Raw genomic sequence first — 14,043 nt, 5'->3', positions numbered from 1 at the left:
TGGGATGCTGTCATGCATGACTTGATACACCACTAGGTGCTTCTTTTTGCACGCTGTGACTGTATCTTACTGACTCGATGAGAAGAAGGACCTCTGTCTAAATCTTCCCTTCCCTGGGCAGCAATGCCTGTGAGCGTTCCTTTTGTTAGTGGAGAAAAACACTGCCCAGTTTTATTTTCATTTGCTGCAACTTGCTGATGCAAAGCAGAGAAAGGGAGAGCGCGGCGGCCGTAGGTGTCAGTCAGCTCCCCGAGGGCAGCACTTGCTTCGGCGCAGGAGCCTGTCCTCGGGAACACTGAAGATCACGCAGCGAAATGTTATGAAATGCAAACATTATTAAGGAGAGAAAAGCAACTGCGCCCATTGTTCCTCTGGCCGGGGATGGCGTCGCTCAGCCTCCAGCAGCCAATTGTGTGGGCTGAGGCGAGCAGTCAGCCGGAGACGTGTCCCCAGCCTGCCTGCGCAGCTGCACGGAGCGTGGCGCAAAGCCGCCGCTCTCCTGATGTGCCTCCAGATTATTTCGGTGCCGTTAACACCTACTCATTCCCAGTCAGTTAGGTCTCGTCTGCACAGCGAAGATGTTTGATGTGTGACAGGGTTACGCGGGAGTTCACGACGATTTACAGCACCTCGCCCACTACCAGGGTCTCCCTGGTGGTTTGTCCAGTCCACCGCTACCCTGCTGTCACTTCTCGTGTTGTACCCTGCTGCTCTGCTGCTCATCCATCTCTCTGTCTTCCCTTTGTCCACTTCTTTTAGCTCTCTTTCTGCCTTGCACTGAGGGATTTTGCAAACCTGCTGTTTCTTCATCCTCGGCATGGCTGGGAGGGAGGACATGGGAAGGGGCCGCGTCAGCCTGCCATCCCCTCGTGCTTCCTCTTGAATTTTATAAATGCACCAAACTGGATTTTTATCTGAGCAGCAGAAAGCATTTCGAGGGCTTTCCGTCAGCAGCATATAAATAAAAATGGATCAGAATAGATTGGATTGTTCCTTTTTACATCCGCTTCCCTATTTTGTTTCTGACAGGTCCCGACACCCACACACATGCTCCTTGCTCAGACTCCACCACATCTCCTTTTTTGTCTGCTTTGAGTTTTTGGCAGGATTTCACATTCCCAAGAACCTCCTTCCCTTACGGAGAGTTTTCAAAGCTTTTCACCAGGTTCTTAGCTCCGAGGCCCTGTGCCCTCACGCTTTCCGTGATGATGGGCTTTGCCAGGCTGCTGATCGCCTTCGGAGGTCTGTGTGTCTGACAGCCCCTCCGCCTCAGCCTGCAGCACGCATTGCTGGCTGTGCTTACCCTGCAAAGAAGTGGGACCAAGCCAGCAACCTGCACCAGGTAATTTAAGCAATGGGTTTACCCTTTTTCGAGTTGATTACGCATGAGCGGGTCCTGCTTTCTTCAAACATACCCACTGTTTGAAGAGGCTTACCCATTCTTTTTTTCTTTGCACATTGTTTTTAATGCTGTGAATGTTCCCTGAGTGCATTCAGAATCTGGTATTTGCTATTCAAATGGCGCTAAGTTTCAACTGTTTGAGTAAGTCTCCAAGAAGCGTGGCTGAGCAGGCAAACACCTCCACCACGTGCAGCACACACCCCTTCAAACCGTGGTTGGGATATTTACTGCTGCAGGACTTAAATCCACTTGCCATGAGTATTTGTGCGGCTCGCTGGAATGTTTGCCTACAGGGAAGTATAAAAGGGACACTGGAACAGACTAGGAGAACGTACTTTTTTAAAAAAAATCTTTATTTTATACAAATCTTTATTTTATACAAATTTTTATTTATACAGTCAAAATGTGAATTGCTAAACGTGAGCGCTGGAGAGACAGCGGGCACAGGGAGGGCGCAGGGGGCCCCCAATATGGCGGCCGCCCCCTCAGGGGTGCCGAGCGCCTCGCGCCCCTCGCCCCACCCGCCCCGCCCGCCCCGCGCGCGCGTGCGCATGCGCGCAACCCCTCAGCGACTGAAGGAAATGTCCGGAGCCGGGCGGAAGTGACGCGAGAGTAAGGGCGGAAGCGGGGCAGTGTCGCCGGGGTGTGGCCGGCTGGCGGCAGGTGAGGGGCGCGCCGGGCCCTCCCCCTCCCCCCTTCCCCTCCCCTCAGCGGCGGTGACCGTTAACGGCCGCCCGGTGACGGCGGGGCTGCTGCTGACAGGAATCGGGCTCGGTCCGTCAGCGCTGGGCTGTGGGGCGGGCTGGGAGCCCTCAGGGGGAGCAGGGCGGGGGGGGAGCGGCGCGGTGGCGGCCCTGTGAGGGGCTTCCGGGGTCAGCGCGGAGCTGAAGGGGAAAAAAGCAAAAAAAAATCGTCCCAGATGGAGGGCTGGAGGGCTCCGGGGTGTGGGTTGAGCGATTCTTGCTCAGAAAGTTAGCTCACGGCTTGGGGATGAGTGGTGGGGGGCTCTGCCTCCTTCCCAGCACCAAATATTTAGGTTTATTAGCTAATTGAACAAAATCCACAGGCAGTATAGAAAAGGCTTCTGGTCCAACAGGGCATCAGCGCAGCTCGCTGCCTGGAGTGCTGCCAAATCTGTTTAACTATGTGTGGCCTTCAAATTGCACGAGGGCAGCCCACCCCGCTCTCAGCCCGGTAACTGTGGTGGTGTAATTATTTGTTAAATAAAGCCGTGTCGTCGCTGCTTGCAAGCGAACCCAAACGCTGCTGTGATAAATGCGCTTACTGTATTAATTTTTCTGTGTTCAAAATAAAGAATGAGTCAGGCAGCAGTAAAAAGACCACGGGGCTGTTAGATGGAGCTGCGCGTACGAAGGAAGGCTGCTGGTGGACGCAAGGAGCGTTGTGAATCCACATCCAGCACTGATGAGTGTTGTTGGTATTTATTGTAGTACTGAACAGAAGCCCCGTCGTGATGGGGTTTCCCCCGTTTTTTTATGGCCTGGTTTAAACGTGGAGTGGTCGGGCAGCACCTGGGTTTTCCTGGAGGCTTCTCACCCCCTTCAGGAGAGGAGGCTAATTCTTGACCCCACTCACTTCCAGTCTGGCTTCCAACAAGGAGTGTGAGATGGTGCCAGCTGTGGCAGTGGCACTTCACGTGGTTCAGGCAAATGTCAGCGAGGAGTTGGCCAGAGTTGACCTATTTCTTTCAGCTGGGTTGCGCAGTGGGTGTTGCTGGCAGTGCTTTGCAGACCTTATTCCTGGAACAGATGAAGCAGAAGCTAAAACTAACCCTATTTCGTGCCAGTTCTCTGAAGAAGAGAGGCTTCCTTGAGCAGTGAAAAGAAACAGAGTGGATGCTGCTGCTCTTGCCAGGGGCAAGGGCTGGAGGCAAGCTGACTTTGGCATGTCCTTGTAGAGGCTTTCTGTGTTTTTGCCTGTCCTGGGAGTCAGAGGTGCTCCAGTCAAGTGTCCACTAGGCTTTCTGCTAGGAAGGTTGGCAGGGGGCTGACAAGCTCTCCTGGTATTTAATTAAGTCTGTCTTGTCTGAGCAGCAAAGCTGGGATGTAAAAGCTGCCCAATACTCTTCTTTATTCCTGAAACGCTTTAGTTGGGGGAAATCACCGTGCCTCCAGAGCCCTCAGGCGGAAAAATGCCTGAAGCATTCCCAGAGCAGCACAGCCTGTTCTACTCCTGTGTCCTTCTTCTATCACTCTGGATGTCTAAACTGAGTTTTTAATCTTCATTCCTTCAGATAAAAAGTGCTGTTCTTTTCTCTCAATTCTGGAGTCGGTTGGCAGGAAAACCAACAGCAGATAATCTCTGGGAATTACTCTGCAGCCTGGCTTCTGGGTTTGGTAATACCAGGTAACTGTAATCAACGCGTGCCCAGCCTGAGTGGTGAAAGAGAAGGGCAGAAATTGAGGGCTGGGGTGAAACAGTACCGAGATAAGCCTGGAAGCAAAGCAGATTATTATTATTGTTATTTTTAAGATTAAAGATAGTGTGTAGAGGAAGAGGAAGATTATGTCCGAAATTGTGATATTTCCCATGGCCGTGGTGTACGAGCTTGAAGAGAATCGTTTTTATCACTCAAAAAGCAATTTCTGCAACTAATCAGCTCTGCTCGGCCCCCTTCACAAGATAACCTTTGCCAGAAAATAGTCCATCCAGCACTTTGTTTAGCAGGCTATTGATTTTCCAGGTGGTTCTTTTGACCCAGCTTTTTGTCAGCTCTGGTCATCCGGGCCATCCTGTAGGGATATTCCGTCTAGCAAACGAAACCAGGCTTGATTCCTTACAGTGAGTGAGTTCCCCTCCTGCCATCTCGCAATTCCCTTTGCTTCTGAATGTATAAGCCAGGCCGGAACTGGTGTACTGAATTTGCTTTGATTTGGCAGTTGCTTTCAGTAAAAATCTCAGGATTTGTGCTAACACAGTGCGTATGGGGCCTGAGTGCTGTAAAACTCCAGAACTTTGAGTACTGAAAGTGAAGGAGGGGGAAAAAAATAATCATAACATTGCTGGTTAGGGTTTGAGGGAGCAAGATATGGTGGTAGTGGTTAGGGCTGCAGCAGAGATCTCTCTGCAGGTGACTTAAGTTGAGTTTTGTAACAGAATTAGAGGGAAAATTAACAGGAAAGTGCAGTGCTTTTGGAGTTATGCACTTGTTTCCGTGGTCTGATAGTAAAATGGAGTAGCTCTTCATTTTTCTGAACCAAGTTTTCTGCAGGAAGCTCTCCAGCAGTGCTTGAGCTAGCCTGCTTGTGGAACACTCCGGTATTTTAGAGATCTTACTGCAGGGAAATGGCCCTCAAAGGGACTTTTGGCACAGCCAGCAGTTTCGGAATACGAAAATGAAGTGCTCCCTTTTAGGAAACTGAATGGAGAGATGCATCAGGATGCCTGGGCTGGGACTCTCAGCCTTTGTTTCAATGTCTGCGCTGTAGGTGTAGCTAAGCTAGCTGCTTAGCCTCCTCTTAGAAAAGGGGAGAAAGAGAAGGCAGGCAATTAGCGAGCACGGTCCTTCTGGACAATTTTAGGTGGCTGCCTTAGAATAAGAGCAATTATTCATTAGAGCACCTGGTTATCTCCATTAACGATGAGAGGCAAGGATGACAAGAGCAGAGCAGGTTATCTGACGAGCTATAGCTATCAACGTCGGTCCATCAAAGCGAGCTGTATGAATCTAGCTGAAGGGAGCTGTTTCCAGCCTCAGCGTAGAGGACAGGGCTTCCTCAGTGAGATGACGCAGCCGCCAGCTCGTTGCCTCGTGGCAGTGAGGACCGCTGCCTGCTCCTCTCAGAGCAGAGCCCTGTACTGGGGGGAGAGGTTGTTGTGAAGGCACCAGTGGCTCAGAGGCCGTCCTCGCTTGTGGAGCTTAGAGGATTGAAGTGCCCCTCTGAATTCTTTAAGTCCTTACTGCTCAGGTTCTATTTACAAAATATTCCTGTATAATAGCGTTTCTGTCTTCTGGAGAGTTAATATCATTTGATTTTATTTTATCCAACTTTAAATGTCAAGTATTTTGCCATTTGCCCAGGAGTTGCCATACGCTATTATAAAGCTGGACTCCGAGATCTCAAATCTCGACTCTTTCTCATTATGCTAAGTGGGATAGGGCAGAGCAGCATGTAGGAAAACAGCAAACCTAAGTGTCTCTGAGTAGTTTTTAGGGGAGGAGGGTGTGTGCATTTGAGAATGGTCACCAGGCCTGCTAACGGATAGCTTCAGGCCTGTGGTTGTCCCATCCAAGAGACGATGCTGCTGGTGGGAAACCAAATTCTCCAGTTTGTGTGTTTAGTTACTCAGCAGTAATGTCTTTACCTTAACATCACGTTGCTCCCAGCCTTTTGTAGCTGCAATAGCTCCTGTTGCTTTCAAATCAAAGTTTCTGAGCCGAAGGTATTAACGAGCTTTGGCTTTTTGAGAAGGAAGCCTTAAGTACTGGGCTCATGCTTTCCGAGTAGGTTTTTGACGGGCTGGTGCTTTTGCTTTGATAGCTGTGAGTGCTCAGGAAGGACCACGTGCAGATAGCCGTGTATTCCAGGAAGAGCAGAGTGGGACAAACACAGAAGCAGCCACTGGTGTTTGTTGGGCTTTGACATTGCCCGTGGTCCAGGGAGACATTTTCCCGTCACAGAAACCATGTCAGCAAGCTGCTGTTTTGCTCCAAAGCAGCCTACTTGTTGTGTTCTGCCTCCGGAAAGTGTACAGCTTTGATTTTGGGATGCAAACTTCATACCAGAGGCTCCCTCTCTGCTTGAAGAAGTGCGTATCTTCACAGCATTACCTTAATACCTTTTTCTAGTAACATGTCAGTGGGCTGAGCAAAGCATACGCTGCACACTGAATGGATTCAGCTCACAAAAAGGCACCAAGGGCTGTAGTTAAGGCTCAACGTGTTCTTCTGGTGGTGCCTGAATGTGCAAGGTACCACGTGTGTGCTGACTGCCACGTGGATGTGTGGAGCCGTGTGGCTTTTATCACTGGGCCTGGTGGTTAGCAGGGGCCTTGTACCAGTGTGGCAGAAAAAGCTTTTCCTTTTCCCACAGCTGCTGCTAGGACAGAATCCCAGAATCATCTAGGTTGGGAGAGATCTCCAAGATCACCTGGGTGAGATTGCTTCAGTGATGGAACCCACTGCTGCCAGTTCCCAGCAGAATAGTGGCCACAAGGCCAGGCTGGAAGTGGGAGGCTGATGATCCTGAGTAAGTGTCTTGCCCTCTAAACCTGGAGCACAGGATTAGATGTGGCTTTTACAGCTAAGTTAGCTTTGTCACGCAGATTTGGCCATGATGTCTTCAGCTCCTTTCAGTGGGAGGGAGACTGAGAGCTTCTAAAGCTTCTCAGTTTCTAGCACCACTTGCCAGTCTTTGGCTGGGGAACTCCGGCTGGCCACTTTAATTCAGTGCTTGAGCATGAGCAAGGTGGGCACAGCTGGAACTGAGAGCTCTCTTGCTCCAGAAATGGCACTGGGAAGTAAAATCCTAATGGGAACCAAGCCCTGCAAAGATGGAGAAACCCCACTCTTTATAGCTTTGTCTAAAATAGCTACTGGAGGTCCTGAGAGCCAAAACAGTCATGTCTGCAGTGGAGTTTGAGGATGCTACTATGAGAGATGTCTAGTAACATGAGCGCCCTGGTGGAGTACAGCCTGCTACGGGGCCTAATTACGGGCTTATTAATGCTTTCTTTCATCACAGCCTTCCAGCCTTCAGCTGGTGATTAGACCTATTTTTAGGGGCAGAGTTCCTTAATATTCAGCACAGTGCACCTCTCACCAATCAAATCAGTACCATCTGCATCTTTGATTGCTGCTTAATAACACTGTAGAACATGTTTAATTAAAAAATATAAATAGACTTTTCATCCTTTTAACTTAACAAAGTGCTTCTCTCCTCCTCCCTTCCCTGCTGTTCCAAACCTTCCCCCCCACAAAAAAAAATAAAAAATAAGTAACGTTGACTTACCACAGGGACTGTGGTGGAACTCTCACCTCACTTCTGGAAGCACCTCCTGCTCTCCTAGCCAGGAGCACTCAGTCATCTGCCCTCCGCTGTGCTGGAGGACCAGATTTCAAGTCCTGCAGTGAATGCCACCACAGGGCAGAACGGTCACTTGCTGCTCGGTAAAAGAGGGCTTGCACCTAGGCTCTTGTGCTGCACTTACACCAGAGTGGAGGCAACTTGCAGCTTTTATTTCAGTTGTGTGTTTGTGTCTGTGAGTGCAGTGCACACATCTCCTCATTCTGTCTGTATGCTCTGGAGGAGCAGATGCAATGACACATTTTTTGTCATATAACAATGACATGTTTTTGGTTTTTTTTAGGGCGTACTCTAGGCAAGCTTCTGTTACAGCCAAGGTATAGCTTGAATATACCAGCAGACTTGCTCATGATCTGAAATTCTCTGGGAAGCCTGTAGAGCAAGTAGAAAATGAGGGTGATGTAGTGTTGGAAGTACACTGCAGTACTTCAGTCTGCCACAAAGGAAGAGATCAGTGGTAGAAGTTTGTGATGAGCCATGCAGCAGGCACTGTAGCTGCTGAGAGCTTTGTGAGCACTGAAATCTGCGTGGGGTATTGAGAGCCATGAGCCGATGTGCGCAGCGTTAGAGCAGGTGAAGGTAAGAATCACCCTGAACCAAGCCACAGGCATGGCTTTCCTCTGCCAAAGGAGACAGTGATTGTGCTAAGCTCTGCCCAACGCCTGTTTCTATTCCATCTTTTGGGTGTTTAATCTTAGACAAGTCACAAATAAACTCTGGGTTATTCCCAGCGTGGAGCCATCCCGCTGGTGGTGCAGCAGCACGCGGTGGAGGTGTGCCGATGTGTTTCACTGCGTGCTGCTGGTCGCCGGGTCCTTGCAGGTGGTCATTGATCTTTTATTAGTGCCCGACAAAGGAGAGGGATAGGGCTGGAGAGAGCCTCTCAGTTCCTTTCGGAGCCGCTACTGCACGCGGGAATTAAAGGCCGTCGGTTCGTGCCGCCGTTGCAGTGCAGTGACAGAAGCAGCAGCACAGTAATTGCCGAAACTGCTCTCGCATCTTTGAAGAACACACGCTGATTTTTTAGTTTCTTTTTCCAGAGTATTTAAGCGCTATTCTTCCCCTGACCCCTCGGAGCACGTTAAGGAAGCAAGTATTGTTGGTGGCTTGCTTTTATTCTCCCTTTATTTTCACTGTTAAGTATGCATCTGGGAAGTGCTTGTATGTAGCCTTACGGTCTCTGCCAGTGTTGAGGAGAGCCGAATTATTAATACCTGCCTCTGTTTATATTCCCTTGAAAAATTAAGCTTTTATAAGGTTGTGAGGCTTTTTTATTTGCAGGTAATCATCTCAGAGAGCGGTCCTCCACAGAGCATTACTTTCTGAAGAACTTGGAGGAGTTTTCTTTCTTTTACAGGCTCTGTTTGCTCTGTAACAAGTTACCTTGGGCTTAGCCACAACATACGGAGTTTTCTTCTTGGGTCCAGGGGGAAGGGGTTAGCAAAGCGGGGGGGGTTGTTTCTCTGCTTAAATTGGATGCTTCCTTCCCTGGCTTCAGAGAAGCAAATCTGTGTGCCATTGGAGTATTAGATGTGGCTATGATGGCTGAACAGAGTGACTGGTTGCTGATAGCTGGAAAACCTGGAGTGCTCAGCCCTTCCCTGTCCTGGTGTCAGTTTTCTTGGGGAGGTGAAGCAGTCTGTGGGAGGATGATGTTGTGTTTCCCTTTGCTGGTGTAAACGTTGGAAGCAGGAAGGAGAGACCAGCTTTGAGCACAGAGGACGGAGCAGCCCTGACAAGCTTTATCCCAGCTTCCTCGAGGTTAAAGGCACGGACAGCTTCAGGCAGAAGTGCAAATGTGAGCAATCCTGAGCTCTAGTCAGAACTTCCAAATCGGGAGCACGTAAGCAGATGGTGCAGTGAGAAAACAACCTCTTTCTCTTCCTTTGCAACTTAATAAGGCAAATGAGGTTATTATATAACACCAGAACACATTTGTCTTGATCATGAAACTTGACATCGGAAAAATAATTGAATAAGAAGTGGCTGGTGCCCCAAGATACTGCAGCTCTTCTCCAGAGCCTCTTTGATCACAGAAAAAAAAGTGCCTTCTTGCTGTTTGTTGTGCTTCGTGTGACCCACAGGTGGTCGTAGCACTAACGATTAAATCTCCTGGGAGATCTGACATCTGCTTTTCTGAACCGTGCTCACTTTGGGGTTTTATGTGCCCGTTTCTGACTACAGCATCAGCGTTTCATGTTGCTCTGCCTTCCTAAATCCAGGATGCAGGGCTTTCTGCTAACACACGCTAGCTCCCTCTTTAAGATTCTGGAGTGATACTGAAACCAGCTTTAGGAGATGCTTCCAGGTGTAAGATACGGTGTGTATGTTAAGCAAAGGCTTGGCTTACCTGTTGGGGAGGGTGGAAGTTGAGCTATTTCTAACCTGCAGCACTTTGTTTTTATGTAACCCCTAATTCTGATAAGGGAGCGAGGAAATTGGCTGCTTCCTTCTCCCTGCACTGAAGGCTGAGATAAAGGAAGAGTCAGTCTTGCTGAGTGACACCTGGCCTTTGCTTTCCTTCCTGACTTCGGCTGGTAATGCTTTGAATCTTTCCCGTTAAATTCTTCCTTGTTCCTGCAAGTTCCTTCTGTTGGAGAAAGCAATCCCACTTTCATTCGGAGCACACGGTCATTTCTTTACTCCCCGTGCTTGTAAAACTGGCTTGCCTCCCCGCTTGGTTTGATTGCAAACAGCAGTAAATAACATCTGTACCACAGGCTTTTGCCCTCTCATTTAGTAGGCTGTTGCTGGTTTTGCTTTTTCTTGCTTTAAATCTCTTAATTTGTTACCCCGCACAGAAAGAATAGTCTCTTGGATCTGACAGCAGTTCCCACAGAGTCTGCCACATCTCTCCAGTGTGTTGGTTTTTTTTTTAGGAAAGGTGAGAATCTGGAGCTCATGTGAGAGGCTGTGCTGAGAGCCTGTGAAGCTGAAGTTTACTGACAGCCAAAGTGTGACAGGAACACCCTGGGTTTTTCCTGCTTTGCCCCCACTTGAGCGTGTTTGTTTCTCTGCAAGGGAGCGCTAGGGCCTGAAGAACAGCCTGTGGCTTCTGGGTGCCAGGAGAGAAACGGCTCGGTAGGGGCCGGGGGAGTGCTGCTTCTGAGGAGCTTGGCTTCAGAGCAGTCACTGGAAGACCAAAGATTGGTGAGAATCTGGGCAACGATACTGGGCTGGGTAACCTCATCTGGCCCCAGGAGTGAAAAGCTTGCCCTTGGCATCCTGTGCGGCAGGATGCCACGCTTCTGCTAGTCGAGGAAGTTCAAGAAGTCCCCTTCTTACCCCTGCTTCCCACCCAGCCTGGCCACAGGGCAGTTAGAGCAGTTCATCCAGCTGCAGGAAGCTGGGGCATGGATCCGATCTGTGTTTAAAACTGGCATCCCCAAAATCAGCACTGTTGGTGCAACGAATGCGTTGTGGCCGGTGACAGAATGGATCACAGCCTCGTTTTGCTGCCCAAGCCAAAGTACCTTGTAACTGCACGCTCGCTGATTTAGCCTGCCTCTTTGTTCCACTTGGGCAGTCCCAGAACAGATTTGAAAGGAAAAGGATTCGGGCTTGGTTCTGGTCAGCAGATCAAAAAATGCCATCGCGGAATTAGCTGTCCCCCTTCTCAGATTAACTTGTATGCTTTGCAAATCAAAATAATAATTTCCCGTCTGCTGAATAGGCGCAGTCAGAAGTCTAATCAGCGTGCAAACATTGCTGCTAAAGAGTATGGATTCAGAGCCTGCAATGCGTGAAGGGAAGCAGAATGGGTTTGGGCTTCCTGCAGCAGCACCGGGGCTTTGGCTGGCTGGGCTTCATTCTGCAAATGTTATCTGTGGGAAGGCTCCTAGCCTGCCTCGTCCTTTTCCCCTTCGGATGATTCTTTTGTAATGAAAAACAAACAGAAGTGACCCACACTGCATTTACAGGTGGTCTTTCCTCGTCTGCTGTGGTAGGATCAGAAAGGACAAAGCCAGAGGGTGAACGGTGCCGTGTAACTGTGCGGGAATGGCTGCAGGGAAGTCTAACCTGGTGGCTGTTCCTTTGTGACAGGGAAATGAAGGAATGTGTGAAGACCCCTGTAATTCTCACCTGTTAAACTGCTGGGTTGTGCTCTAACTCTCTCTTCAGTTTCTTGTTTTGTGAATTCCTCCAGCATAGCTCATGTTTGTGTTTCCTAGCCTGCTCTCCATGCCCTCCCTTGGGAAGGGGGAAAGGCTTCCTCTGTCATTATCGGTCTGTTTGCACACTGCACTGTGCCCTGGACTGGTGCCTTTGAACCTCCAGTGCCACAAGGGGGAATATTTTGCACCATGAGATAAATCTGCCCATTTCTCCTACCTTACTTCTTGCTCTTGCTTTGCTTTGTTTGTATTCAGCTTAACGAGTATTTTCCCGTGCTGATGTACAGCGCCCTGCATGATGAAACCCCATAATGAGCAGCTGTAGACGGTGGCTTTTTTAAAAGTCTGAGTGAGCAAGACACGCAAAGAAAACAACTTTGAAAGGGTTTGTGCCGGTCTGATGGCAAAGCTTCAGTCAGGAGAACGTATGGGCGCTCTACCCTTTAGATCAGGCTGTCCAAATGTGCGTTTTTGTGAGCTTGCACTTTCTAATGTGCTCAGAGAAACACGTTTCTTTCCTATGCCCTCCTCTGTGTCCCAGGAACTTGATATTTTTGTGAAAGAGCATGGGAGGCAGGCTCGGGGGCCACAACTGAGGGAGGTACAAGCAAAGCCGTGAAGATGGAAACGTGAGGATGACACAGCCTGTTCCTGACACCTCGTGGAGCAGTGCTCTTGGCCCAGCCACATCAGGGAGCGCACGTACTGCTCTGGTGTGGGTGTTGAAGGCGACGGAAAGATTTCAGTGCCTGCTTCAGTTTTCTGTGTGAAAGGCTCCTGAAATGAGGAGGCTTCTTTGAAGGTGGTTACAAAAGAACAAGGCGGTCACCAGGAGCAATGAGCTGCTCCTGGGAGCCTCAGCGTGGAAGAAGTCTCATTAACCTACTTGGAGCAAGGGCGTGTGCGCACATGCATGCCCTGTAATTCTTTTAGCTGCTGTTCTTGGAAGGGAGCAGCGGTTGTGTTTCTTGGAGCAGAAGTGTAAAATGAAATACTGCATTTTGCTAATGGGGTTGAATGACCTGAAACATATCCATCGCGAGGGCGAGGAGGGGAGGAGCAGACAGGGCTATTTGTGATGAATCCCATCACCGGCCTGAATTGACTTTGCTCCGCAGTGTGGCCTTTGTTTTCAGCATAATACCGAGCAGAGATTTGTTAATTATCACACTAAAAATAAAGCTGTGGCTCCCAAGATCCATTCAGGCAAGCAAAAGACTCCCACTTCTACTGTAGCTGCGTTAGATGTCTAAAAAATAAAAAAATAAAAACCTGGTATGTCAACCTTACTGTGGGCTTTCCTCTTCAGCTCAGCAATTTGCTTGTAAGCACTTTCCTAAAAGAGTTCGGGGAGCAGAGGATGAAGTCCCTGGGTACAGGCTGTGATAAAAAATGGCAGTGTGTGTGCTGCAGTGACCCTTCTGCTCTTTCCTGTAGGCACGATGACCGCGGTAGCCCAGAAGCACTACCTGGAAGGACAGACCTACTCCGTGCCCCTGATCCAGCCGGACCTGCGCAGGGAGGAGGCTGTTCAGCAGGTGGCCGATGCGCTTCAGTACCTGCAGAAGGTGTCGGGAGATATTTTCAACAGGTACAGTTCTTTCACACCGGGGTTTGGGGCCCAGCATTCAGCAGTTGAAAGTGGATTCCCATGACAAGGCTGATGCAGTGAAAGGGCATCACACTGGCAAGCAGTGGAATTTCAGAAAAGGGATAAAGAAGAACCAGATGCACTTCAATAGAGGTTTCCATGATTCAGGTGCCTTCAAAGTTGAGCACAATCAAATGGCTGCTGTTTAGAAGTTGTTTGTTGGTAGCTTTTAGTTCAGTTGCAGATTCCCATAAATTACATTGCTGCTTCTGGGGTTATCTTTGATTCCGTCTTGCTCGTGTTTTAAATGGCAGACTTTTATTTAGAGGAGCTTGAATATCTGTCTTTTCAAGTCCTAGTACTTGGAGCAGTGGAGTACAAAATATCCCTGGTCTGATCTCTGGACTTGTAAACTGCTCTCTTTGGGCTCTCCTGGTCTGTGCTTCTGTTTTTGTATTTGGGGAGGGGAGAGTGCATGAGAGTGCCTGTTCTCAACATGGTCTCATAATTACCTAAACTGATCTCTTGAGGGATTCAACCCAGGCTTGCCACTTCCTGCATGCAGTTGTTGTTAGGATTAGATGTATAGGACTACCTATACAGCAGGTCAGAGAGACTCTGGTGTTTTCTTGCAAATGGTAGTTAAGGCAGTACTGTTTTCATCTGAAACCATTCCTGATGTCTCAGTGCCCTGAGACAGCATGTCAGATCATTGGTATAGAAAAGGAGCTCACCATTTATCTTCTCGTAGACTGATAAGTGAAAGTGCTTGCTTTGGTTTCAGTAGGGATCTCGACTGCCTAGTATGATTTATTGTGGCGTGAGCAGGGCCACAATGTTCTTTCTTCTTCTGAGTTTTTTTTTAAGGGCAGATTGAAGTTCTTCAAT

The 14,043-nt window shown here is 49.0% G+C and overlaps 1 protein-coding gene across 2 annotated transcripts in view; it reads left to right on the top strand.

The window, feature by feature from the left end:
- Positions 1–1,925: 1,925 nt before the first annotated feature.
- Positions 1,926–14,043, top strand: part of WASHC1 (WASH complex subunit 1) — a 37,240-nt gene continuing 25,122 nt past the window's right edge. The window contains exons 1-2 of one of the 2 annotated variants that reach the window (XM_072039539.1): positions 1,926–2,065; positions 13,002–13,155. In XM_072039539.1, the coding sequence (XP_071895640.1) occupies positions 13,007–13,155 (149 nt within the window). In that variant the 5' untranslated portion in view covers positions 1,926–2,065; positions 13,002–13,006. Of the gene's footprint in view, positions 2,177–13,001; positions 13,156–14,043 lie in introns of both variants that reach the window. The other variant, XM_072039543.1, reaches the window with a different exon arrangement.

Source organism: Anas platyrhynchos, chromosome 1 (genome assembly GCF_047663525.1).
Source record: "Anas platyrhynchos isolate ZD024472 breed Pekin duck chromosome 1, IASCAAS_PekinDuck_T2T, whole genome shotgun sequence".
Classification (NCBI taxonomy): Eukaryota; Metazoa; Chordata; class Aves; order Anseriformes; family Anatidae; genus Anas; species Anas platyrhynchos.
The sequence above is the reverse complement of the archived record's forward strand: the minus strand, read 5'-3'. Positions and strand labels throughout refer to the sequence as shown.